At 41.1% G+C, this 26,216-nt stretch overlaps 2 protein-coding genes across 7 annotated transcripts in view; one reads left to right on the top strand and one right to left on the bottom strand.

Annotated features, from left to right (window-relative positions):
* The window catches only part of acacb (acetyl-CoA carboxylase beta), a 26,979-nt gene extending 8,999 nt beyond the window's left edge, over positions 1-17,980 (top strand). For 3 of the 6 annotated variants that reach the window (XM_034200304.1, XM_034200308.1, XM_034200309.1), the window contains 51 exons: positions 44-182; positions 370-479; positions 1,690-1,771; positions 1,853-1,951; positions 2,060-2,169; positions 2,277-2,387; positions 2,474-2,683; positions 2,770-2,940; positions 3,512-3,673; positions 3,757-3,920; positions 4,209-4,359; positions 4,451-4,554; positions 4,640-4,721; positions 4,802-4,947; positions 5,023-5,173; positions 5,257-5,391; positions 5,497-5,643; positions 6,221-6,409; positions 6,499-6,599; positions 6,707-6,795; positions 6,878-7,002; positions 7,084-7,197; positions 7,420-7,533; positions 7,622-7,711; positions 8,251-8,369; positions 8,772-8,795; positions 9,378-9,518; positions 9,635-9,734; positions 9,831-9,938; positions 10,029-10,085; positions 10,391-10,432; positions 10,521-10,736; positions 10,888-11,043; positions 11,243-11,446; positions 11,595-11,750; positions 11,832-11,954; positions 12,041-12,310; positions 12,430-12,527; positions 12,981-13,101; positions 13,191-13,301; positions 13,582-13,725; positions 13,816-13,936; positions 14,018-14,114; positions 14,201-14,297; positions 14,383-14,518; positions 14,596-14,773; positions 14,888-15,006; positions 15,120-15,274; positions 15,877-16,047; positions 16,261-16,394; positions 16,858-17,980. In XM_034200304.1, coding sequence (XP_034056195.1) covers positions 44-182; positions 370-479; positions 1,690-1,771; positions 1,853-1,951; positions 2,060-2,169; positions 2,277-2,387; positions 2,474-2,683; positions 2,770-2,940; positions 3,512-3,673; positions 3,757-3,920; positions 4,209-4,359; positions 4,451-4,554; positions 4,640-4,721; positions 4,802-4,947; positions 5,023-5,173; positions 5,257-5,391; positions 5,497-5,643; positions 6,221-6,409; positions 6,499-6,599; positions 6,707-6,795; positions 6,878-7,002; positions 7,084-7,197; positions 7,420-7,533; positions 7,622-7,711; positions 8,251-8,369; positions 8,772-8,795; positions 9,378-9,518; positions 9,635-9,734; positions 9,831-9,938; positions 10,029-10,085; positions 10,391-10,432; positions 10,521-10,736; positions 10,888-11,043; positions 11,243-11,446; positions 11,595-11,750; positions 11,832-11,954; positions 12,041-12,310; positions 12,430-12,527; positions 12,981-13,101; positions 13,191-13,301; positions 13,582-13,725; positions 13,816-13,936; positions 14,018-14,114; positions 14,201-14,297; positions 14,383-14,518; positions 14,596-14,773; positions 14,888-15,006; positions 15,120-15,274; positions 15,877-16,047; positions 16,261-16,394; positions 16,858-16,984 — 6,621 coding nt within the window. In that variant the 3' untranslated portion in view covers positions 16,985-17,980. The remainder of the gene's footprint in view (positions 1-43; positions 183-369; positions 480-1,689; positions 1,772-1,852; positions 1,952-2,059; positions 2,170-2,276; positions 2,388-2,473; positions 2,684-2,769; positions 2,941-3,511; positions 3,674-3,756; positions 3,921-4,208; positions 4,360-4,450; positions 4,555-4,639; positions 4,722-4,801; positions 4,948-5,022; positions 5,174-5,256; positions 5,392-5,496; positions 5,644-6,220; positions 6,410-6,498; positions 6,600-6,706; positions 6,796-6,877; positions 7,003-7,083; positions 7,198-7,419; positions 7,534-7,621; positions 7,712-8,250; positions 8,370-8,771; positions 8,796-9,377; positions 9,519-9,634; positions 9,735-9,830; positions 9,939-10,028; positions 10,086-10,390; positions 10,433-10,520; positions 10,737-10,887; positions 11,044-11,242; positions 11,447-11,594; positions 11,751-11,831; positions 11,955-12,040; positions 12,311-12,429; positions 12,528-12,980; positions 13,102-13,190; positions 13,302-13,581; positions 13,726-13,815; positions 13,937-14,017; positions 14,115-14,200; positions 14,298-14,382; positions 14,519-14,595; positions 14,774-14,887; positions 15,007-15,119; positions 15,275-15,876; positions 16,048-16,260; positions 16,395-16,857) is intronic. The other 3 variants (XM_034200305.1, XM_034200306.1, XM_034200307.1) reach the window with 3 other exon arrangements.
* foxn4 (forkhead box N4) lies at positions 17,654-26,216 on the bottom strand. The gene is made up of 10 exons (XM_034200310.1): positions 25,477-26,216; positions 24,795-24,895; positions 22,151-22,317; positions 21,500-21,615; positions 21,304-21,414; positions 21,011-21,138; positions 20,783-20,879; positions 20,473-20,680; positions 19,350-19,742; positions 17,654-18,929 (listed from the first exon to the last, which is right to left on the bottom strand). Exons 2-10 carry the CDS (start codon positions 24,872-24,874, stop codon positions 18,679-18,681), a joined length of 1,551 nt encoding a protein of 516 aa, XP_034056201.1. The 5' UTR covers positions 24,875-24,895; positions 25,477-26,216; the 3' UTR covers positions 17,654-18,678.

Raw genomic sequence — 26,216 nt, 5'->3', positions numbered from 1 at the left:
GTCTTTCTTTAGACGAGTCAAGTTGTTTCTATTTCTGTTACAGGTGCTGATTGCTAACAACGGTATAGCTGCAGTGAAATGCATGCGCTCTATCCGCCGCTGGTCCTACGAAATGTTTCGCAATGAGAGGACCATTCGTTTTGTTGTCATGGTAACCCCTGAAGACTTGAAAGCCAATGCAGGTTATTGTGAACTTGATACTTATCAGATTTTATTAGGCTGAGAGAAAACACACTAGGAAGTGTGTCGTTATCTTACGTCAGCTCTATGACCAACGTTTTATTGGAGTGATTCGCTGAAAGTCTGTACTGAATTATTAATGATCAGAATTGGTTTTATATTTTTATTTGTTAATCTTTTCACTTTTAGAATACATCAAAATGGCCGACCATTATGTGCCTGTGCCTGGTGGAGCCAACAATAACAACTACGCCAACGTAGAGCTGATAGTGGACATTGCCAAAAGAATCCCAGTTCAGGTACTCTTTACAATTTACCTCGAAACAACACGTGTCTGGTACGCTGATATGTGGTATTCATTTATTTTATCATTTGTTGTTGGGTAACATCATAATCTACCAATTCTCAAGAGCACACTACGGCCCAACCACACGGCGGCTTGCGTTGAAACTTCAACGCTTCTGCCCATTCGTTTGAATGGGGTGACGCCACGCTTTGCCGAACTGCATTGTGGGAGCGTTGCTTCGCTTTGCTCGCTTCAAAAGTTGAGCAATGTTCAACTTTTTAAGCTTCGTCAGAAGCGTCAGCCAATCAAATCATATGCCAGTACAAGCTCTAGCCAATCAAACCGCGTGCTTGTGTGTCCGGGGCGGGAGATTCATGTGATTGGTTGTTGGTCGAGTTTCAGACAAGCTCGGCAAGCTTCAACACACGCCGCCGTGTGGACGCTGCGTTAAACACTTTTAGAGATAACATGTTCCCTTCAGTCCTACAAATTGTAAAATAAAGTATTAAAAGATTATTATAATGTTCAAAATACTTTACTAATTGTAAATATACACTAAGCAAGCAAAAATAATCTCAAGTGTTTTATTAATTATAATTTAATTTGATCATTATTGAAGGAGTCCTCTAAATTCTTCTTCTCAACATCTGTGTGTGCACACGGCCCTGCAGTCTCATGGCTTTTTATAGCGATTGGCAGGGCGTTTCCCTGAGCTAATTAAAACCAAATAGCACATGCTTTCTATTTATCAGGACTTTGGGATTCCTCATGTTGTTATTCTGACAGACCTTTTTAAGAAAAAATGTAACACTTACTTTTGAAGATCAATAAAAGATAACTGGTTGCTCTGGATACCCAAATATAGACGGAAAGTGTGTTTGGGGGCCAAACAAACAGGATAAGCAGGAATGCGAACCACACTCTAAAATGGAATAAGAAGTAATTACGAGGAAGGAAATATGAAAAAGCCTGTATTGTCGCTAAATCATAAAATCGCTTCCTGACAGAGCCCTACAGTGGTAAACAGATGTTGGCTATTGAATAATAAAAGCCACTATGATAAAGGCTTTTTGTCTTTCCTCGTGGTTACTTGTTTTTACATTTTTTAAATACTTGCCTGTTTGAAACAAGATATTGGTGCCCAGTGTTCTTTCTTGGCTGTAACCTCTTTTATCTTTGATCCGTGCCTACTTGTTAGTAAATGTGTGTATCACTTCTAACAGGCTGTATGGGCCGGCTGGGGTCATGCCTCAGAAAATCCCAAACTGCCTGAGCTGTTGGACAAAGCAGGGATATCCTTTCTGGGTAACATTTAGTTTGAAACTGCTTTTTTTTAAAGGTTTTTATTAGAGTCAAATCTTATTGTTAGCTGACTGTTACTTTCAGGGCCATCCAGTCAGGCCATGTGGGCCCTCGGGGATAAAATTGCTTCTTCCATTGTGGCTCAGAGTGCTGGCATTCCCACGCTACCATGGAGCGGATCAGGTGATGCTTTACCTCCCACACTGTCTCAGTTCACATAATGTATACTAACACTATTCTGCTCAGTTTTTGTCAATGTTTTTATGTTCTCATTCTTCTTGGTGTTCTCAGGTCTGAAAGTGGACTGGGAAGAGGAAGACAATTTTCTGGGCAATGTTATCAGTGTTCCTCCGGAGATCTACACACAGGGCTGTGTTATTGATGTAGACGATGGGATGAAAGTAAGCATATTAACAAAAATCCTCATACTTAATACTTCAAATTTGTCCCTGAAACGATTATCTCCTGTCAAATATATTTTGTTTAGTAATGTGATGCTTCTCTGCAGGGGGCTGAACAAATTGGTTATCCAGTTTTTATCAAGGCCTCTGAAGGTGGAGGTGGAAAGGGTATCCGGAAAGTAGAAAACTCTGAGGATTTTCCGAGTCTCTTTAGACAGGTTTGATTTCATTTAATGGCACCTCTTTTATACAGTTGAATTTAATGCAGTTCCTACATCTGAAGTGTTGTTTTTTCTGACTGCAGGTTCAGACAGAGGTGCCCGGGTCGCCCATCTTCATCATGCAGCTGGCTCAGCATGCCAGACACCTCGAGGTTCAGATCCTGGCTGATGAATATGGAAACGCCATCTCGCTGTTTGGACGAGACTGCTCCATCCAGAGAAGGCACCAGAAGATCATAGAGGAGGCTCCGGCCACGATAGCCTCTGCCTCAACATTTGAGCAAATGGAACGGGTCCGTTTTTGTCACTGCTTGTTTTTATTATCCAACCTTTATCATGAACTCCTCATTTAATATTTGGTCTCCTCTTCCTGGCCCAGTATGCTGTGCGGCTGGCCAAGATGGTGGGTTATGTGAGTGCGGGCACTGTGGAATATCTATTCTCTGAAGACGGGAGTTTCCATTTCCTGGAGCTGAATCCTCGGCTGCAGGTGGAACATCCCTGCACGGAGATGATTGGAGATGTAAACCTGCCAGCTGCCCAACTTCAGGTAAAAAAAGAGTCGTAAGAATAAAAAAAGGAGTTAAACTAGTCATCCTCCTGCAAATCAAAATCAGAATACATGTATTCGTCCCACAAAGGGGACATTTACATTGTTACAGCTAAAGTAAGGAACCAAAAATAGTTTAATAATAATTAAGAAGCATGCATTAAATGTTAAAGATAACAATAGATATTACACAAATTACAATATACCAGTACCAGTAACAGTATTTAAAGAAACAAGTGTAGCATGTATTAAATTATTTGATAGCAGCCAGTTATAGTATTAAAAGTGGAAGTATATAATATATTATAAGTTTTTTACAGATTTATTACAGAAGTTGTATTGTCTAACTTAGGGAAAGAAGCCAGTAGTAGTAATAATAATAATAATAATAATAATAATAATAATATTTATGAAGCGGTGTATATATAGTGCATATATTGCATATATTCATATTGCTCAAATTCGTGTTATAGTCTTTGTTGTTATATGTGTGGTGGTCTACCAGGGGCCATGATGGTTGTAGGTTAATATTGTTCCATTTTAACTCTGTGTTTTGTTTCTTCCCTCATAGATAGCGATGGGCATCTCCATTAATAGAATTAAGGACATCCGCTTGCTTTATGGAGAAAGTCCGTGGGCCGACACCATCATTAACCTCGAGAATCCAGAGTGCATGCCAAGTCCAAGAGGTCACGTCATAGCTGCACGCATCACCAGTGAGAACCCCGATGAGGTAGAGCTACATTTCATCAACACTGTATTCGTCTTTCCTTTTGACTTGCACCACTGACTTCTTATCGCTGTGCTCTCTCTCAGGGGTTCAAGCCCAGCTCTGGCACTGTGCAGGAGCTGAACTTCCGCAGCAGTAAAAATGTCTGGGGTTATTTCAGCGTGGGGGCGACTGGAGGCCTGCATGAGTTTGCAGACTCCCAGTTTGGACACTGTTTCTCCTGGGGAGAGAACCGTGAAGAAGCCATTTCGTAAGCCTCTTCTTTTGATCCAATAATGCTGAGATATCTGCTGTCGCTTTTGACGCAACAGCCAGTAATGCCCAAATATTGTAACTGCCCATTATGTAATATAAATAACACTGGTAAGAATGCAATGATCGGCCCATAATATAATACAATCTTAGAGGACATTAGGGCAAAATACAGCTAATGCAATTTTCATGCAATGCAAGGTTGATTCTTAACATTTTTTGGGGCATTTCTTTTTGTAAATCTCATAGAATACATGTGTTTATCAGGTGTCATATTGTGCTTCAGGAACATGGTGGTGGCTTTGAAGGAGCTGTCCATCCGAGGTGACTTCAGGACCACTGTTGAATACCTCATTAAGTTACTGGAGACAGAAAGCTTCAGAAACAATGACATTGACACCGGATGGCTGGATCATCTCATTGCAGAGAAAGTGCAGGTAGGAGACAAATCATAACACACCCAAGGACTTGGTTTTTTAAGTTTTATATAGTTTGTTTGTTTCATAAAGCATTATACTCTTCTTGCAGGCGGAGAGACCAGATACCATGCTGGGTATTGTTTGTGGGGGTTTACATGTTGCAGACACAAGCTTCAGAAAGAGCATGTCTGACTACCTGCATTCCCTGGAAAGGTCAGTAGACTCTTTCCCTTTTATTACGTTCTTTCAACAGCTGTATGTTTATATAACTGACTTATAAAAACTGCTGCATCTTTAGAGGTCAAGTACTGCCTGCAGCCAGTCTCCTCAACTCTGTCAATGTGGACTTAATATATGAAGGAGTCAAGTTCTGCCTCAAGGTATCTGCTTTATTCCCTTTATACGTTCCTTGTTGAGCTCTTACATTTTTACTCAATATATCATCTCTTCCTGCCTCCAGGTTTCTCGCCAATCCCCAACAACGTATGTCATCATGATGAACTGCTCCAACATAGAGATTGATGTCCACAGGCTGAATGATGGCGGCCTCCTGCTGTCCTACGACGGCAGCAGCCACACCACCTACATGAAGGAGGAAGTGGACAGGCAAGAGCTCCTCTTTCTGTATATGTAGATGGGTTTGTTTCAATATTTGTTTTCTGAAATAATGTATCCCTACAGCTACCGAATCACTGTCGGCAACAAGACTTGTGTGTTTGAGAAGGAGAAGGATCCCACGGTGCTGAGGGCGCCCTCTGCTGGGAAACTGCTGCAGTACATGGTGGATGACGGAGGTCACGTGTGTACTGGAGAGATCTATGCAGAGATTGAGGTGAATGAGACAGCTTTTTGGTGAAGTTTAGTTTTGTCTCTTTTTGCCATATTTATTGACATGCCGTTGATCTGTGGTTTCAGGTGATGAAGATGGTGATGATGTTGACCGTGCATCAGTCTGGTTGTGTCAACTTTGTAAAGAGATCTGGAGCGGTTCTGCAGCAGGGCTGCGTGGTGGCACGTTTAGACCTGGATGACCCCAGCTGTATACACCGGGTAAAATAATCAAAAATCAGAATTAAAAGTGCTCAAATTGTTCTCCTTCACGGCTCATGCTTTTACATTTTACATCATCTTTCTTGCTTTCACCTCCTGTCATAGGTGGAGCTCAATACAGCCATACTGCCACCCCAGCAACCACTGCCTATTGTTGGGGAAAAGCTTCACCAAGTGTTTCACTGTGTGCTCGAAAACTTGATTAAAGTCATGGGCGGCTACTGCCTGGAAGAGCCGTTCTTCAGCCTTAAGGTACACAGCTGGCTTTCTGCTTCTAAAGAAAATTACCCGTACTACAAAATACTTTCTCCTTTACCTGTAGTGCTATTTATCAATCTAGATTATTTCGAGATACTGACCGTAGAGGTGTCTGCCTTCCCTGGAATACAAGGAACTAGATGGCACACAGCTTGTGTTGCTAAAAGCAGCAACAAATTCATTTGAAAATATTAACTTCAATGTATCCTTTGCGAAATAATGAGCTGGCATCTTGCAGGAGGATGTGTTTTCTGTTCTAAAAACTAAACCTTTTTAACTGCTGACAGCTACTGTATGTCTGTGTATCAAAAACATTTTTGAAAGATGCATGGCTGTTAAGTTTCCAAAGGTGAATCAGTTTTTTTAATCCTATGTGCATGTTACATTACATTGCATTCAGCTGACACTTTTATCTAAAGCGATGTGCAATAAGTGCAATAAACCATAGAGATTCAAACTAAGGACAACAAGCACAGTGCTGACATATTCACTTCAAACAAGCAAGACCATTGTACGTGCTGGTGCATAAATTAAACTCTGAAGTGCTACTTTTCTTTGTTCCTGTCTGCAGCTGAAACTGTGGGTGGCTTCTCTGATGAAGACTTTGCGGGACCCCTCGCTGCCGCTGCTGGAGCTGCAGGATATCATGACCAGCTTGGCGAGCCGCATTCCCCCCAGTGTGGAGAATGACATCCGTAAAGTCATGGCCCAGTATGCCAGCAACATCACCTCGGTCCTCTGCCAGTTCCCTAGCCAACGAGTGAGAGATGTTGCAGTTGTTTAAGTTCTTTAAATACATATAAATACTGTTGGTGATTTCATCTGATGATGTTTTTCTGTTCAATCCAGATTGCAAATATTCTAGACAGCCATGCAGCAACCCTACAGAGGAAGGCTGACCGAGAAGTGTTCTTCATGAACACTCAGAGTATTGTTCAGCTGGTACAGAGGTTAGTTGTATCCTTGTTATTGTCAGTTGCAGATTGTACAGAAGTAATACATTCAATATTAAACAATATTGCATCCATTGACACATGTTTGACAATGTCTTATCCAGGTACCGCAGTGGGATTCGTGGTTACATGAAGTCTGTGGTTCTTGATCTGCTGAAGCGATACCTGCAAGTGGAGATGCAGTTTCAGCAAGGTAACACCAAACTCTAGATGCAGCATTTACTTGAATAACTGTGGTTCGTTTGTCATCACTAATGTCACTGTACTCACAACAGCTCACTATGACAAGTGTGTTATCAACCTGAGGGAGCAGCACAAACCTGACATGAGTCCTGTGCTGGAGTACATCTTCTCTCATGCCCAGGTCTTCAAGAAGAACCTCCTAGTCACAATGCTCATAGTAAGGCTTCAGCACTTAACATGCATAAATGAATCCTTTAACTCATAAGGTTTAGTGAAAGACACTTTGAACTCTGTGTAGGACCAGCTGTGTGGACGGGATCCCATGCTAGCTGACGAGCTGATGGCCATTCTGAACGAGCTAACGCAGCTTAGCAAGATGGAGAACTCCAAGGTGGCTTTGAGAGCCAGACAGGTAATAACAGTATCTGGTAAATGTTAAACATTACCCTGACTGTGTAAATACATTGTTTAATCATGTTGATCTAGCAGACAGGACACCTCAAGTTGGATTCATATTATATTTTTTAGTTCATCAGATTTGTCTCAGATTTCAAGAAATAATGCATCCTTTTTTTTTTTAACAATTTCTATCATCTGTATAGACTTGTTATTATATTTGTAAATGTACCCCTAGGTCTTGATTGCCTCCCATTTACCATCGTACGAACTGAGGCACAACCAGGTGGAGTCCATCTTCCTGTCGGCCATTGACATGTACGGCCACCAGTTTTGTCCAGAGAACTTGAAGGTTAGCTTTGTGTGGAGGAATGCATTTGTCATCATACATTTTCAGCAGCTTTAATATCAACGTGATATTTGTTTTTTCTTTGACACAGAAACTCATTCTCTCCGAAACCTCAATTTTTGACGTTTTGCCCAATTTCTTCTACCACACCAATCAAGTCGTCTGCATGGCTGCCTTGGAGGTACGGTCAGAGTCATGTCTTCTTTTAATGTATTTTTATTCCTGAATAAGTGGTACTCACCTCTTGGTACCACTTTACATTAAGACCCTTATAAAGGGTTTACGAATAGTTTGTAATTCATTTATTAATTAGGTTGTGAACACTTTATTAATCATTAATAAGCTTTTATAAGACATGAGATAAACAGGACAACTGTCACCGGTTGCTTGCCAAATAGTGAGCCCACATTTATCTGTACTGCTAAGCCTTATATTGGCTACTTAGCTTACTTCATCTCCTTCATCAGCCAGCATCCTTGGTATCTGTGGTTCACTGAGTTGATTCTCGCTAAGTAGCCAATATAAGGCTTAGTCATCTTGCCAAATAGTGAGCCTGTGTTGACGTATGAAAACTATGTTAGAACTGGTTTATAAATGGTTCTTAATGATTAATAAAGTGTTTACAACCTAATTCATAACCTTTTATGAACCCTTTATGAATCCTTTATAAGGGTAGTCTTATTGTAAAGTGGTACCCACCTCTTTTATCTTGACGTTCAGGTGTATGTGCGCAGAGCTTACATCGCCTATGAGCTGAACAGCATCCAGCACCACCAGCTGCAGGATGGTACATGTGCTGTAGACTTCCAGTTTATGCTGCCAACATCACATCCCAACAGGTAAACCTTTAATACAGTAAACACAACACCACTGGGGCAGGATTTCAACTGAATACACATATTTTTAATAGAATAATACCTCACTTGGTGGCTGTTTATTAATGAATCAAGGTGGTACAATACATTCTTTAAGTTTCCCCTTTAGTCTTCTGTACGACATTGGCCTGATAGACATGATACACCTGGAAATAAATATAATCCTGTACCCAGTGGTGAAGGTGCAGAGCCTGTAAACTGCTGCTCTAACTGCTTATGGCTATCACTGAAGGAAGGATGCTCTCATCAACGGGACAATAATATGCTTGTGCACAGCATCTTCAAAGCTTAAAATCGAATCGTAGAGTTAGAAGTACCGTTTGATCATCCACTGCTAATATTCACTTGTCAATCATCTGATTTCAGAGGGAGCAACCCTACTCTAAACAGGTAGAGTAAAGCTCCTCCCAACCAGCCAAAGCACCTGATCGTGTGTGTCTCACTGCAATGCATGCAGAATGCGTTGCTTCTTTCCTCCTGTCTTCTGAAACCAGAAGCCTTTGCTTAAGGACTCCTCTAACAAGTCCTTTTTAATTCACTTCATAGCTTTCCATATATTTCTCTTTTTGTTGCTTAGCAATACTGAGCTTTTTGAGAGGTTCATCTTTTTTTCTTCCCACTTTCTTCTTAAAAACTTCACGCCTGAGACATTGTTGACTGAAATGAATTCTACAGCGTCATAATTCAAGATTTGCATCTCTCAATTACAGTAGATATGGTAACAATTGCTCGATAAACATTTGGACTCCCTTTCAATTCAATATATGTAATGAACCTATCAATGGTACTTTTTATCAAATGAATACAGTGAGAACATCCAGTTTTGCTTTAATTGCTCTTTGTACAAATATTTAGACTCTTACTGTTCAGTGTTTTTTCTAAAGCATCCTTGATTGAATTGAATTTTGCCAATGATCTGATCATGAAATATTTCTGTCTTGCTGTCACTGTCAATGTGCATCTCTTTCTCAGGTGTCCCGTTCCAGTGAGTGGATCAAGCGTGTTTAAAATGAGGCGGCAGAGCAGTGAACTTTTCCTGGAGGGAGCCTTGTCTCCACCCTGCCAGCGCATGGGAGCCATGGTGGCTTTCCAGTGTTTTGAAGAATTCAAAAGGTCACTTTTTACCTGATTGTAATCTTCTTTTGCTCCTAATAACTACTTGTCCAGGTGTGTAGATAAAAGCAAAACAAATGTACTCCCTGACGAGGTGTTTCTTTTGTTTTGTGCAGGAATTTTGATGAAGTTCTCTCCAGCTTTGCAGAGCCACTCTCAGAGAGCGCTCCGTTCACAGAGTCCTGCTCCAGCCTCTTTGAGGAGATGAACTCCAGGGTGAGTGCTGATGGTGTGTGAGGACTCATTTCCAATAAAAGGGGCTGTTTTTACCTGTGTTGTTCCAGCAACCAATATCTCCTCCATCCCCTACAGAACACGAGGGAAAACCCAATCCACATCATTAATGTGTCCATAAAAACAGCAGACACTGAAGACGACGATGCGTTGGTTTCAACCTTCACTGCCTTTGCCGAGTCAAAGGTCAGCCGTCTTTTAACACAGGACTGTTGTCTTTGAATGTGAGATATTGTTTCTGTTTGTTTTAGTTAATTATTTAAAAATGTTTTACAGAAAGCTGTCCTCTTTGAATATGGAATCAGGAGAATCACATTTTTGATTGCACAGAAGGTAAACAACAACAACCTCCTTATTATTACACAATGTCATTGGGTCCATTCCCTGTATCACAAACATACATGTATTTATATCTATAACCATAAACGTTTCTTGACTTTAGTTTAACTTAACAAATTCTTGTAATGTCTGCTGGAGGTAACAAAGCATACTGTTGTAGTTCATATCTTTTTTACTAAATATGATTTAGTTGCTGCTTCCCAAAGCTGCTGCTATGACTGCTCTCAACCAATACAGGTTTTGTCAAGTAAGCTTGCTTAGTTTCTGATTGTTATTCATTTGATATTTCGTTTCAACAGAGAGAATTTCCCAAGTTCTTCACTTTCAGAGCTCGAGATGGGGTACGTATTTGGTAGATCAGTGCAGTTATTGAGGTGATAAGCTGCTGTCTGAGGAGATGATGACCCTCTAATCTGTGTCTGTCCTCAGTTCAAGGAGGATCGTATTTACCGTAACCTGGAGCCGGCTTTAGCTTTTCAGCTGGAGCTCAACCGCATGAGGAACTTTTACCTGAAGGCCGTTCCCTGCGCCAACCACAAGATGCAGCTGTACCTCGGCGCTGCTCGCGTCCAGGAGGGGGCTGAAGTCACGGACCACCGCTACTTCATACGAGCTATTATCCGCCACTCAGATCTCATCACAAAGGTAAGCGGCTCAACTGGAAAGTTCAGCTTATTGATTCTGACTACTTGTTAGGTCTTTTATATTGACTGTTTTTCCAAAGATTAATACATTTCTTTGTAATATTTGGTTAGTGGAATGTTTGGGGATTGAAATACATTTTATTCCCAAACAGGAAGCCTCCTTTGAATACCTTCAAAATGAGGGTGAACGTCTTCTGTTGGAGGCCATGGATGAGTTGGAGGTGGCCTTCAGTAACACCAGCATCCGCACAGACTGCAACCACATCTTCCTCAACTTTGTCCCCACTGTCATTATGGACCCCTCTAAAGTCAGTGTCTAGCTAATCTATGCTACTATAGTGCAACGTTACAAGTGTTGTTATTCATGGTTGCGTACAGTTCTCAGAATTAGCTTTTGTTTGAGAGATCCTCTTATGTCTACTTGGATATTTATATAACTTTTCTGATAAGTACAATTATTTCTCTGTGGTGTTTTTAACATCTATTTCCTCTTTTTGACACTCTCAGATAGAGGAGTCTGTTCGCTCCATGGTGATGCGCTACGGCAGCCGTCTCTGGAAGCTGCGGGTCCTGCAGGCTGAGCTGAAGATCAACATCCGTTTGACTACAACTGGGGACGCCATTCCCGTCCGCCTGTTTCTTACCAATGAGTCTGGCTATTACCTGGACATTAGCCTTTACAATGAGGTCACTAACCCCTGTTCTGGACAGGTAAGGACAGTTGACTGAGGTAGCCTCATTCAAGCTTTTTGTTAAAGCTAAATATGAACCAAAAGGCGAGGCAGGAGATTAATTGTTCATGTAATTGTATAATGTTTGCATTTTCATGGTCAAATAAATCCCTAACTCCTCTTTCCAGATCATGTTCCAGTCATATGGAGATAAGCAGGGTCCTCTGCATGGCATGCTGATCAACACTCCCTATGTGACCAAAGACCTGCTGCAGGCCAAGCGCTTCCAGGCTCAAACTCTGGGGACAACATACGTCTATGACTTCCCTGAGATGTTCCGACAGGTACTAACAACGAGCCATATCGGGTTTATTTCCTTTTTGAAGTTCAAGGTGTCTGATTTCTGCTGAAAATCTTTCCTGTAGGCATTATTCAAGCTGTGGGGTCCGGGGGGAAAATGCCCTAAAGACGTGCTGATGTGCACCGAGCTGGTTCTGGACCCTCAAGGTCAACTTGGGCAGATGAACCGCCTGCCTGGAGACAATGATGTAGGACACTTTTTTAAAGCATGTATGTCAATTCATACTCTTTCAGTGTCATGATGCTGATAATTACTGTAACCATCCTTCACCAGGTGGGAATGGTTGCCTTCAGGATGAATATGAAGACTCCAGAGTACCCACAGGGCAGAGATATCATCGTCATCTGCAACGACATCACACACATGCTCGGCTCATTTGGTCCTCAAGAAGACGTGCTGTTCCTCAAGGCGTCTGAGTTGTCTCGGGCCGAGGGCATCCCCCGCATTTACGTCGCAGCGAACAGTGGAGCACGCATCGGCCTCGCTGACGAGATCAAACACATGTTCCAGGTGGCCTGGGTTGACCCCTCTGACCCCTACAAGGTGACCCCTGAAACCTTTGAATTACACCCTATTATAAAGTAGTTGAGGAAATAATGAAGCAGTATTTACTGTATATGCGGTTTGACGTTTAATATTATGATATTTCCATTTCTCTGCAGGGTTTCAAGTACCTTTACCTGACACCACAGGACTACACACGCATCAGCTCCACCAACGCTGTTCACTGCCACCATGTAGAGGAGGGTGGAGAGTCCAGGTACCAAAAATCATTGGCTGTTTGTATTCATAAAGGATTTAATTCAGCTTATTTGTTGGAGACTGTTGGACAACCACCACGGCCCCTGGTAGACCCTCACACAATACAGACTGTTGAGATCTTGTGCAATACACCTTAATACACTTTTTTCGGCAACTCTACTCGGCAATAACCATAATATTTGTATGTGCAAAACTACATTTTTGTAGTATCTCAAACCTTAATATGTTCACCTAACTATTTAAATGCTGCCACTCAGTTTTTAGCCATGGATGAGTACTTATTTGAATGTTTGTGTTACTTATGTGTGCTTTCTTTTTATATTTAACATGTTAGCTACTTTATTATTGCTTGCCTTTCATCTGCCATGTCACTTTTGCTGTAGCGCTCTGATTCTGATAATAGAGACTAGTTTCTTCTTTGTCTTCCTCACTGTTCCCATCTGTGTTGCAGGTACATCATCACTGACGTCATCGGGAAAGACGACGGTATCGGGGTGGAGAACCTGCGAGGTTCTGGCACCATTGCAGGAGAATCCTCTAAGGCCTATGAGGAGATTATTACCATTAGTATGGTGAGACTGTGGATCTAATTTCTCTCGAGTAACAGTAACCATGTGACCCTTTGGAACATTTTACTGAGTCAGTTTCTATGCTCTGGCAGGTGACGTGTCGTGCTATTGGAATCGGAGCCTATCTGGTCCGTTTGGGACAGAGAGTGATTCAGGTGGAAAACTCTCACATTATCCTGACTGGGGCAAGTGCTCTTAACAAGGTCAGTTCGTTTAAAAAATGTCACGTTTATTGTTGAATGGAAAGTATTGAAATCTAAATAATTAGTTCAGGGGGTGTTTCAGTAATTACTGTATGTGCATGATAAAGGCAAACAAACGTGAAAATTAAGGCAAAATTAGAGGGACATACATAGTCAATCAAAAAGGCAGATTACTCTGTTTGTCTCCTTTAAGACATTTAACCTCTATTGTGAAGATACCTAATGGACTCTGGTCACATCAGGCTAGGTGGAAAAGATAAAAGTATTTGTTTCTGTGTAGGTTCTGGGCAGAGAAGTTTATACCTCCAACAACCAGCTGGGAGGGATCCAGATCATGCACAATAATGGAGTGACTCACACCACCGTGCCAGATGACTTTGAGGGCGTCTTCACCATCCTCAAGTGGCTCTCCTATATGCCAAAGGTTCGGCTGAATGTGTGAAAGTTCATGTAATGTAGTTTTTAAGTCTATATAAAAGTAACCCAACTAACTCTTGATCTCTCCTCGCTACAGAACAAACACTCCCCTGTGCCCGTCATATCGACTACAGATTCAGTAGACCGAGAGATAGAATACACTCCGACCAAAGCACCGTACGACCCACGCTGGATGCTGGCGGGGAGACCTCACCCCAGTGAGTGCAGAGACGTGATTTAAAACTTGATAGTGTTCAGTATATCAGTCTGGTCAATTGGCTTTTTGTCTGCTTTATTAGCGGTGAGAGGGGCCTGGCAGAGCGGATTTTTCGACCACGGCTCTTTCATGGAGATCATGGAGTCTTGGGCTCAGACAGTGGTAGTGGGCAGAGCACGGTAAGTGGGTTGACTCTGAATACATGCACAATGTTCTTATAAACCTTACACCGTATTTATTAATGAACTCTGTTGAATGCTAACAGGTTAGGAGGAATTCCCCTTGGTGTCATTGCTGTTGAAACTCGCACAGTTGAGTTCACCGTCCCAGCAGATCCAGCCAACCTGGATTCAGAATCTAAAGTGAGTCCATTTTTCCACATTTCTGATTTAAGCACAATACATCAGTTCTTCAACTGTGCTCATATTTTCTGTGTGTTGATGTCAGGTTCTGCAGCAAGCCGGCCAAGTGTGGTTTCCAGATTCAGCTTTTAAAACGGCTCAAGTTATTTGTGACTTCAACCGTGAGGGTCTGCCTCTCATGGTGTTCGCCAACTGGAGGGGCTTCTCTGGTGGAATGAAAGGTATAGGATGAATATAAAACTTTGCAAAGAAAGTTTTGGATTTTTTTTTTAAACGTTTTTTCCTGTTTTTCTCCCAGATATGTACGACCAGATACTGAAGTTTGGGGCCTACATCGTGGACGCCCTGCGTGCTTTCCATCAGCCGGTGTTAGTGTACATCCCACCGCACGCTGAGCTGAGGGGGGGGTCCTGGGTGGTGATAGATCCCACCATCAACCCACTGTGTATGGAGCTCTATGCAGACAGGGAGAGCAGGTATATGAAGCGTTCCTGTATATTATTATTATAATGGTTGCTTTACTAACCTAAGCAACAGGTGTGTGTGACAATAACATGTTTTGTTTTGCCTCCCTGTTGTGCTTTCTTCAGAGGTGGTGTGCTGGAGGCTGAGGGAACAGTGGAGATCAAATTCAGGAGGAAAGACCTGCTGAAGACCATGACCAGACTTGATTCAGTCTATGCTAGTCTGGTTGAGCAGCTTGGTAAAGGTTATTTCTTTCTTAATTCACTTGGACGACTTTCATTAAATGTTCTTTTGAATTCCCATCCAACTGATGCATCACTAGCAAGTCACTCATTCACTCTCTTCTGTTTTCCTCAGCTTCTCCAAAGCTGTCTGACAAACAGAGCAAAGAGCTGGAGTCAAAGCTCAAAGCCAGGGAGGAGTTCCTGTTGCCCATCTACCACCAGGTGGCGGTGCAGTTTGCTGATCTCCATGACACCCCGGGGAGGATGCAGGAGAAGGGTGTCATCACGGTGAGTGTAACATTAGTTTAGAGGTGGGAGAAGTACTCAGATCTTGTACCTAAGTAAAGGTTTAAGTACCAGAGTGTAGGAATACTCTGGTACAAGTACAAGTCCTGTCATCAAAATGTTACTCAAGTAAAAGTAGAAGAGTATAAGCATCAAAATATACTTGAAGTACCAAAAGTAGAAGTGCTCATTATGCAGATTGCTCAATTTCAGAACAATTTATATGTTTTGATTATTGATGCATTAAAGGTGCAGCTAGTTTGAATGACTTTGTATACTGCAGGGTAGCTTGTGAATTTACTCCAGGTGGAACTAAAGTCTTATTTAAGTGTTGATTACATTTCATATCATTAATCCAAATCTACAAAGTAGTAAAAGTAGTCAAATTGCACGATTTACCTCTCAATTGTAATGGGGTAGAAGTATAATGTAGCCAAACATTTAAATACTCAAATAAAGTTCAAGTATCTCAAAATGGTACTAAAGTAAAGTACTTGAGTAAGTGTACTTAGTTACTTTACACCACTGCATGAGATGCAGAATAACTTGTATTTAGAGAAGATTGGTGCTTTTAATAACTTTGTTTCACGTGGTTTCTCTGACAGGATATTTTGGACTGGAAGAATGTGCGGACCTTCTTCTACTGGCGTCTGCGTCGGCTGCTGCAGGAGCAGGTGGTGAAGCGGGAGATCCTGCAGGCCAACAAGGACCTGAGCGACGGACACATGCAGTCCATGCTGCGCCGCTGGTTTGTTGAGACAGAAGGAACAGTCAAGGTATGTTAAATCAGCCGGAGACTTCTGTCAGCTGAAGAATGGCTCATAGGTCAATATCTGTTTATCACTGTGAAGCATACATACTGTGTCGTAAAAAGCTTTTACATTAATCAAGTGTCAGTTTTTGCATATCATTTGGTTCTTTTAGTTTTTTGAGCACTCTGTTGATAACACTGATTAGAGATTAAAACGTGCTTCTTTCTGCTTCTCCAGGCCTACCTCTGGGACAATAACCAAACAGTAGTCGAGTGGCTTGAGAAGCATTTGACCAACGAGGAAGGCACTTCAGGAATAAGAGAAAACATCAAGTACCTGAAAAAAGAAAACACTTTGAAACACATCCGCAGGTATGAAGAAAAAAGTCACACACACATTTGGTGACCTATTGATGTGGTCTTTTTCCATTGCTATAATCTTATCTATGCAGAAAAGCAATGTGTCACATCTTAACAGATATTACATTAAGATTCAACAACACAGAGTAGACATAAATAAATGAAGACTAGCCAAGAGAATCCCTATCACTCATCAGTTTGGTCATATTTAGCTAACACTGCCTAATGTATTAAACTCCAGTGTCTACTAAATACCTGAATCTTAATTTCCCATATAGTAGATGTTGAGACACATGCTGGTCTTGGCAAGGTAATCTAATGTTGATTACTAATATCAACATTAGATTATATGGCAGACAACTTACTTCATGTGCAAACAGACTTAAATACTCTCTCTCTCTACATTTACAGTGCTCATAAGTTTTATTATCTTTAAGCTTTAAGTGTGTATTATCGTGTTCCTCTTGTGTTGCAGCCTGGTGCAGGCTAACCCTGACGTAGCCATGGACTGCATCATCCACATGAGCCAGAATATCACTCCCTCCCAGCGGGCCAAGCTCTCCCATCTGCTCGCAACTATGGACAGCACCAGCACCAGTTAACCTGAGAACCTTTATCCGGTTACTTTATTGATAAGAACCAAACAGGATATTGTAGTTGGTTGTATTATAAAGGAAAAGAGGTGGAAAATTCACCTTTTTTAGGGTTATAGTTGGGGCATTTATTTGCACACAATGCACAAAGTGACTTGTTCCTCACTCAACCACTACAATGCTCTTACTGTTGTAAACAATGCGGTTGAATGGCTTCGTTGCAGGGCCATGGTTATCCGTGCCAGTCTTTATCTTTTACATTTGACGTTAGCGGTCAGTCATTTCAGCTCCTCGGTCCGGGAACTTCTCGGATCACAAACTACGACTGTAATGAACATTTCACTGGGCTGTATTTGCACATGGCAGTTTGTCAGCGTTACATGTGCCTTGTTCAGTCTAATCAAGCCAGATCTGTTCAAACTTGATGAAGTGCCATTGGTTCAATTCAACATATTAAATAGAGAATTGGTATTAAACACAAAGGTGGCTTGAACAACTGATTATATGTTGTAAGATTTTCAACTGAAAGTAAAAATGAAAAGAAAAGAAATTAATTAATTGATTATTTCTGAATTGACTGAAAATGTTTTTATTGTAATGCAGAAATGCACATGTAGTAACTAAAACGTTTTTGCCAGTAATAAGTATTATTATGTCCATCTTTATATTGTCATTTTCAGTCTGTTTATTTGTATTTATGCTGTAGTGTTGTGTGTGCTAAGATTATGATATGAATGTTAGGAGTTACTGCGACATTGCATGTTATAATTATGAACTTTGCTTTCATTTGTTGGTGTTTCTCTGATATAATGCAGTAATTCTCAAGACTCAGGTTGTACATTAATTTCAAAAATGGGCCCTCAAGTGATGGCTTAATTTAGCTCACCTCTGATCAAAATATCAGCCTTGACATTTCATCTGAATGTATATGAATTCTCTCTTCTGTGTGATATACTAAAGACTGTTTGTTAATAAATGTCATTCATATATTTTTGGCAAAACAAACTTATTTTATTCCCCATTTGATTTTTATTATGATCAAGTTAATGAACATAATATACATCTGACTTTGAGACATGTTATTCACATTGTGTAAAATAATAATGTGTAAAATCTGGATTACTCAAAATGTTGGCACACAATGGCATTTTGGAATGAAGTGGGTAAACTCAGTCAAAAGAAAGCTTTTCTGTGGCGATAGCAATTTGAAACATTCAAATATATACAGCAAAAGATTGCTAGAGTCATCACCTTCTCCAGCTGCCTTTTCATAAATATAAATAAAACATCACAGCAATAATGTCTAGCACAATACAACAGACAAGAGACGGGAATCTACAGTATGTTAGGGCTTTACAACGCAGAAAGAAAAACTTGAGGACGCTAAAGCGTACATCTCCACATAGTCTTTGTACTCATGCAAGCTTTGAGTCTTCGCTCGGCAAAGCTAGGTTTCTTAAATCTTACATATTTTCTTTCTTCTTAATCTTCTTCTCTTAATTTATCAGCAGTTTTAGTTCTTAGTGAGCACTTGTGGGCTTTATGTGAAATGATTTGTGAAGTAGTTCCCGGCTGACTGTAGGAAAGCAGTTTGATTTGTAGGAGCACAAAATCATTCAGATTTTGACCTCAGTTGGCTTCCACAGATATCCAAAGACGGTTGAATAAATCAGGTTGACTCTGTTTGACACAGTTCAGCTGCTTCATAACAGGGCGATGGGCTTGTTGTTGGCCTGTGCACCCATATACTGGGAGGCCAGGTGATCCTGGGTGGTGTAGGCGGTGTAGAGACCCGTCACTTGCACATCTGACAGCGGCAGGTTTGCTCCGTTGGACATGGGAGTCAGGTGGGCTGTTCCCAAGTCACAGTCTGATAGTCGGAGGGGCGAGTTACTGAAGGTGCCCAAAGCATCCAGGTTAAAGCTGTCGTCCTTCATTTCCTCCCACAGATTACCTGAGCAGATGGAAGGAGAGGTTAGTATACTGATGGAACAACACTTCTATTTTATTGTTTTATTTCTTTTGTTTTATATCTTATAAGATAAGATAAGAAGTATTTTATTCATCCCAATTTGGGAAATGTTTGCATTGCAGCAGCATAAAAAGACAAGGCATTGTACATTAGAGAAATTAAAAGACTAGAAATAGACAATCCAAAATGTAAACGTCTCAAATAGAAATAAAATAGCATTAAAAAAGTAAAAAATATACATTTGGAAATACAACATTATACATGTTATGCTGTATTGTTGGAGGAGCCTTGGACTTAAGTTTTTCATTGCCATATCTACACAGTGGCTGCTGTGCATGACAGTAAAGCCTTTGAATTATATAGCAAACTTAAAATAAAATGATATATAAATAATGTGTTTACCTTGAAGGGCAAAGTCCATGATGCTGGGGTCCAGTGCGTCCACCTCTGTGTGCGTATCACCGTGCACGATGTAGAAGTCTTCATGCTGCTTGTTGGAGTGCTGGGTGAGTGGACTGTGGCAGAGGTCAGGGACGGTGTGGAGGGGGGGTGTCTGGGCCGGGGCTGGGGACATGGGGGCGAGGCGGGCCTGAGCGTGGAGCTGGGCCTGGAGCTGGTGGTGCTGGTGCATGGGTAAACAGGGCAGGGACAGCGTGACAATCGGCTGAGGCTGCATCTGGGACGGGACGGACAGCGGGAGGCCGGAGGGACAGCTGGGGAGGCGGGTCATGCCGGCCTCTAAAGCCTTACGCCTGCAGTTCTCTGGGCGGTCTGTGATCAGTTTGTCCAACTCATCTGCAGGGGAAAAAACAATTATCAGACAAGGTCAGATTTTATTGACTTGGGTGGGAGAAGTACTCAGATCTTGTACTTAAGTAAAAGGAGAAGTACCAGAGTGTAGGAATACTCTGTTACAGGTAAAAGTCCTGCAATCAAAATGTTACTTGAGTAAAAGTACAAAAGTATAAGCATCAAAATATACTTAAAGTACAAAAAGTAAAAGTACTCATTATGCAGATTGGTCCATTTCAGAATAATATATTTTGATTATAATTATATTGTATTGTATTGATGTAGTTTTAATCATTTTGTATGCTGCAGGGTAGCTTGTGAATGTTACTCCAGGTGTAACTAGAGTCTTATTTAAGTGTTGACTATATTTCACATCATTAATCCAAATCTGCAAAGTAACTAAAGGTATTAAATAATTGTAGTGGAGTAGAAAAAAGTAGTATAACATTGAAATACTCAGAGTGAAGTACAAGTCCCTCAAAATGTTACTAATGTAGTATTTGAGTAAATCTACTTAGTTACTTTACACCACTGCTTAAAGCCTTTTTGAGCTTAACACTTTTCAAGACTGCATTCATTCTAACAAAAATGATGACACGAGGCATTTCTAAAATTCAACAAATGTTGTTTCAAGGAGGAAGGACGTCTTTCAACAAGGCACATAGTTTACAAATAACTGTCGACTTAGAATCTGATTCTGATCAAATTGAATAAAACATGGATTCATCCTAACCAGGGTTAGCCATGCTGCGGCGGATGGCTGGAAGGTCCTTGCGTTTCCACTTCTGCATCTCTTCCTCCATCTTGTCAATTTTGGCAGGGTTCAGCGCCCACAGACAGCCCTTACGGGAGGAGCTGCTCGTCTTGTTCTCCACTTTCTCGAAGCATTTGTTTAAGGACAGGTTGTGTCTGACTGAGTTCTTCCATCCATCAGGTGCAATCTGCAGGGAGAAAAGGGGACGTTTATAATAAGTTAAATGTTTTCTCAACTGCATGCATGTTGATCTTCTGTCCTTTCCCGCAATATAAATAGAGTAGCATACCTTGAAATAAGGGAAGTGATCCTTCATAAAGCTATAGATCTCACTGACTGGGAGGCTGCCAGTTTTGCTGTTCTTCAGAGCCATGGCAATCAAACAGCTGGGAAGAAATGACCAGAAAACAATCGTCATTTTAATGCAGTTCAAAAAGAAAAGGCTGAAATACACTGAAGATTATTAGGAAGATGTGGTAGGTGTTTTTATATGTAAGGTATGTTAGTGAAGTCTGACCTGTAGGAATAGATTGGCTTGGGGAAAGACTTGGGCTGCAGCTCCTGGTCTTGTGGAGCCAGACGAGGTTGTGTGAAAAGACTTTGGTTGTTGAAAGAGACATTGCTATAAAGCCCACCAGTTGAACACTATAACAAAAATAGAGAAAAATATCATCATTTGCATTTATTCATTGTGACCAACCAAGTTTTTATCAGGTAGCATCAAGTGCAGAGATCCATGTTATCCACACAAATAGCAAAAGACGAATTAGCAACAACAAAAAATGTGATTATTAGTTGAGAGTTTGGTACCTGTTGTCCGGTTTGGGTAAGAGAGTACACCTGCTGGGGGGCAGACTGGTAGACTGAGGTAGGGCACTGGTATCCCGGAGAGGGCATCCCAGTCATGGAGAATGGAGACATCTGTAAAGCAGATACAGTAATATTTGTTAATCATCCCTATAAAACGCTTGCTTGTTTTTTTTCTTGCAATTCTGTTGAAACTCACACTTCCGCTGTGGGTGTTGATGATGCTGATTCCCAGAGGGCTGTGCTGCATGTTGCTCTGGAGGTGCAGCATGGAGCCTTGACCCGCCGTCATCGCAGTCATGTTGCTCAGTTGAGCTGTGAGAAGGAGCAATAATTAGATTTAAAAAAGTGTACTGAAATAATCCTGAAGTGCTTTCATTTTTTATCCAGAGAGATATGATGCGATGGCTGTAACAACCAGAAGAATATATAGAGGAATAGGTATAGTATGTTTTTGATAATCATATAACCAAAAAATACCACAATAAGAAGTCTTTATCTAAGCTTCTGTTGAAAGTGCTACACAATAAAATGTTCAGTATATGGCTGCAAATTGGTCCTGTAAGTACATTTTATTTATGTTAGTATTTATTTTAATTATAATTGTTTGCATTTTTGATCTGCTGAGCACAATACATACTCTATTTAAATGATGGTTTGAGGTTAACTGTCCCTGTGTTATTAGTAAAGCATAGTCCCAACAGCAGTGCTGTACTGTTAACGTCCATTATGACACTGTGTTTATATCTGCAGATGAGGGAATCCTGCTGTCCTGATTATCCAATGAGAGGGCTGATGCCGTTTTTGAATGTTGCACTGTCCCCTCCCTGTCCCCTCCCTGTCCCCTCACCTGTCTGTTGCTCCAACAGGCTGCCCTGGGGGGGGCCGTTACTGAGGCCTCTGCTATCAGCCATCTGCTGGAGCCGGGGCACATCCACTGAGGTGAGCCATGACAGAGACTGCAGGTCCCCAGGGAGGTCCTCCTCCCTAAGCTGGGAGGGGTCCGTGGTCAGAAGCCTTCAAAAGAGGAGAAAGAGGGGGGGTTAACACGGCTGTCACACACAGACACACACAAGTGGAATTTAAATCTAAACACTAGATAGAGCATTTTGTCCTTCAAAGTCAGACCACTGTAATGAGTGTGAATGTGGGCAAACAGAGATGAAAGCTGCTCAGTGAAGCCGAGCCATCAGCCATCCAGGATTTACCATAAGTAGATTAACTACAAGTGTTATCTTGCAGTGACAGTTGTATTCACCGATGGAGTTAAACAAGCTTACCGTTGAGACTAATTCATCTGTTAGGATTAGGTTTTTTAAATGTATTATAAAGGCACACTGACCTTTGTTTTTCTAGTTATTAACAATATTCAGTTTTTCTTTTCAATGATTTGAAAATAAATGCAAAACATCTTTTAATGTTGTTTTGTATTTTATATTTCAAAAGAATATTTTTTCAACCTATAATGTATTAAAATGTTCTTTAAAGGGAATTCAAATGTAGGATTTCTGTTTAACCAGTGCCCTGTTAGTACCAATAAGCTTCAGCCATTACGTTTTTTATGAGGCGAGCCTCGAAGAGAAAGCAAAGAAAGGAGAGGAATCCTCTTGAATCCTCTCCAGTCTTCTCCGCACACACACACTTACTGTGCAAAGGTCTAGTAATTGGGGTCGCCATGACAACACACACTATTCAGTTAGGGTCTGTAGACAGTGAATAAGTACCCACTCCTCCCCTTCACACACACACACACAAAATCTCCTAATAAAAAAAATAAACCCTGTGTCAGGTGACCACGGCCTCGCCTTCCACCATTGGCTGAATCATAAGTAAACAACGCATTGGATCGTTTGAAACATGGGACAGCAGCACATGTTGCCTGTAACAGTTGGCCTTGTCTATTGAAAAATGATCACCTATTGTGTCCCAAACGACAAATCTGCCCAGTGGCACGTGGCTCTATTGTCTTCCCCAGACCCTTCCTTGATTGTCTCTGTCGTTTCTTTTCTTTACACAGCCCCCTTGCATTAATCTGTTGGAATGACAGCCCTCACATAAGAGGGACAAATAGGATGCCATCTGCTTCCCTGTCCCTGTCCCTTTCCAGCCTCTAACCTCACCCAACCCCCTTCCCCCATCGCCTTGCCCCGTCCTCCATTAATGGGGGAAATCAACGGAGCCTCGGGCCAGTGGGGGGTGCAAGTGTAGTTTGAGGTCAGGGCTGTGTGTCTGCTGTCTAAAGCAGTGACATCATGCAGCCGGGAATCAGCAGCACACTTCCTCCAACACCTTGCATGCGCCACTAAAGGAGTGATCATCCTTTTTGCAGCAGGTGGCATTGTGAAGTTTAACACCCTGCGTAAGGTCACAATATCTGGAGCTTTAAAGTAGAGTTTTTGTTAGTTATTGGGCGACTGACTTACTCTTTTTTTCTGTTTTGCTGCTAATAGTTTTATTTTACTTCTGGAAAAATACAGAAATGATATCTATGCATACAAGTCTGAGAGTCTATGACTTTTTGAAACTTTTTTAACTTTGGTATTCTATTTTTTAAAGCATAAACGTAGGTGTGCATACACTCAAATCAAACTATGTATAATATTTGATATGGCTTTACTTTTCAGAATCAGAATCTGAATTCCTTTGTTCTTCTCACAAAGGGGAAATGTATATTGTTACAGCGAAGTATAGATAGAGAAAAAACTAAATAGTACACTATTATATAAAAGATAGTATTCAAAATGATTACAATTTACAGAAGTACACATTCAGGTAGATGTCAGGTTTACATTTTTGATTCACAACTCAACTCAATGTGGCAATTGCCTATTATTAAAGCCTGTCACAAACTGATAGAAATGTAATGATGATACATGGGGGGTCTTATTCCCACTCCCTTCCTCTCTCTCAATCAGCAGCATAGAAATTGTTCACTGATGCAAAACATGTTGAGCTGGTGTCTCCGTGTCTCATCCCGGCCTTCCCAGAAGTTCAACAACACAAAATATTGCACCTCCTCCTCCCTCTCTGCCTCCCTCCCTCCCCCCTCCCTTCTTTTCTAATTGGGAGCCACTTGTGCATACTGGTGACCCAGAGTGCCCGTCTCCCCCTGAGCAGGCAGGCCAAGAGGCTCAGGCTCTCCGTGTGCCGACAGCGGGAGTGTAAACAGAGCTGATGGTTTCTGACAGATCCTTTCAGACCGAAAATCATTTATTCTTCAGGATTTTTTTCTCCTTTTTCATGAAACCCCCCATGCACAAAAAGAACTGTCCATCTACCTTCAGATTAAACATAGTGGGTTTGGACAGTTTGTTCCATGACCATTTGGGAAACACCTTTGAAGGTTTGACAAATAAAAATATGCCTTTTATCTATTGAGGCGTCACAGATTTGATCCTTAGTGTTTTTGACAAAATGCAACACATTTTAATATGTCGTTTAGTGGTAGAGGATTCTGATACAACTCCATTTTTATTTTAAATCTCAAGTCTTACCTGTAGTCCTGTGGAGACGGATGATGCCCCGCATTCTCAATGATTCCTGACATCATGGATGTTATTCCACCTTCTATCATTTCCTGGGATATGTGGTACCACTGCAATGAAATACATACAATAAACATACTTTAGGTTATCCTCCCAGTGAATATTCAAACTGGGATCAAAAACCTATGTAAAAGAAATTATCTAAACATAAATTGTGTCTTCAGTAAACAGCAAGTGCTATTCTGAATATATAAGATTGTTCAACAAAAATAGTACATTTTAAACTGAAGTGTAAGATTTAATAAACATTGAGCATAACAAAAATAAAATAAAAAATAAAAGTAATGGTGGCTCATAAACTGTCTGTTTGGCATCAGTGTGCCTTTGTTGTATTCAAATCCCATTTTGCAGTTTGGATCATTTTAGTTCACTTTACTTCACTAATTTAGCTCTAATTCAATTTCCTAGAAATGCAGATAACTAATAACTTGTAGCCTAATCAAGTGTTCAGCTTAAATGTTTACATAACAGTTTGGACACATTAGCTCAGGTTTAAATGTCACTCAGACTTCCAACAGAGAAACTGTGGTTAAAGTCTAAAGAAAACACATTAAAATATCCACATTCTCTTGAAGAAACAACAATCCGACAAAGACTATGATGAGATAAAAAAGAAATGATTCAATTGTACCTGTTTTGGATGATATTGAAGAAAGTGTGAGCTGGTCGGAGCCCCTGTACTGTATTTCACTGTGTTGCACTTGATTCTCAAAAAACCGTTTTTAAATTTCCCTCTCTGGAGCTGTCCAGCGCTCGCACATGCGCAGTGGAGACTTCAGCAGAGCTCCCAGGCGCCCGGGGGGCAGGAGGATACCATGAGTTTGACAGCTGCTATTAATGCAGTGCCTGTTAACAGTCCCTACAACGTCCACACTTCACACGGCAGGAGTAGAGATGTCGAGGTTTTATTTTTCTCTCAGTTTTTGGGGGACTTTGTGCCACAGTGCGGTAGTGGTGCGCTCCTCAACTGCACCCAAACAAGTCCTTGTATTAAAAGTCAGGTCCTACTTCCCCCAAATGTAGTCGCCTATTAGATCGTTATTAGAAATATAAGATTATTGGATTTTTGGAGAAAATATGCCCACTGTCTTTCTTTCCTGTGTGCGTGTCCCTCCAGTGGTCGTGGCACACAGGTGCGTCTTATCAAAACACCAAATAGCCTACACGAGTTAAGGCCTAAATCCTGTTGAAGCTATTTAGAGTAGGTTGGAACAACAACAAAAAATCAGATTAAGCGTAATAGGGTTAGAAAAGTTAAACAAAAAATGCATAAAAATTAAATATCCATTTTGCTCCGCTATCTCTTCCTGTCAGGTTATTCCCAGTAAGCTCTCTCGATCAGGTCTAAGACGATTTGAGTCGCTACTTGTG

This window comes from Gymnodraco acuticeps, unplaced genomic scaffold (assembly GCF_902827175.1).
Source record: "Gymnodraco acuticeps unplaced genomic scaffold, fGymAcu1.1, whole genome shotgun sequence".
Lineage (NCBI taxonomy): Eukaryota > Metazoa > Chordata > Actinopteri > Perciformes > Bathydraconidae > Gymnodraco > Gymnodraco acuticeps.
This window is presented reverse-complemented; position numbering and strand designations above follow the sequence as displayed.

What these genes read in the sequence shown, in the direction of transcription:
- foxn4 (XM_034200310.1), bottom strand. Translation starts at nt 24,874, where the DNA reads ATGATAGAAGGTGGAATAACATCCATGATGTCAGGAATCATTGAGAAT. An exon ending in CCTGTTGGAGCAACAGACAG is followed by an intron (nt 21,616 to 22,150) that starts GTGAGGGGACAG and finishes TCCTTCTCACAG; the next exon opens with CTCAACTGAGCAACATGACT. An exon ending in AAGCCAATCTATTCCTACAG is followed by an intron (nt 20,880 to 21,010) that starts GTCAGACTTCAC and finishes ATTTCTTCCCAG; the next exon opens with CTGTTTGATTGCCATGGCTC.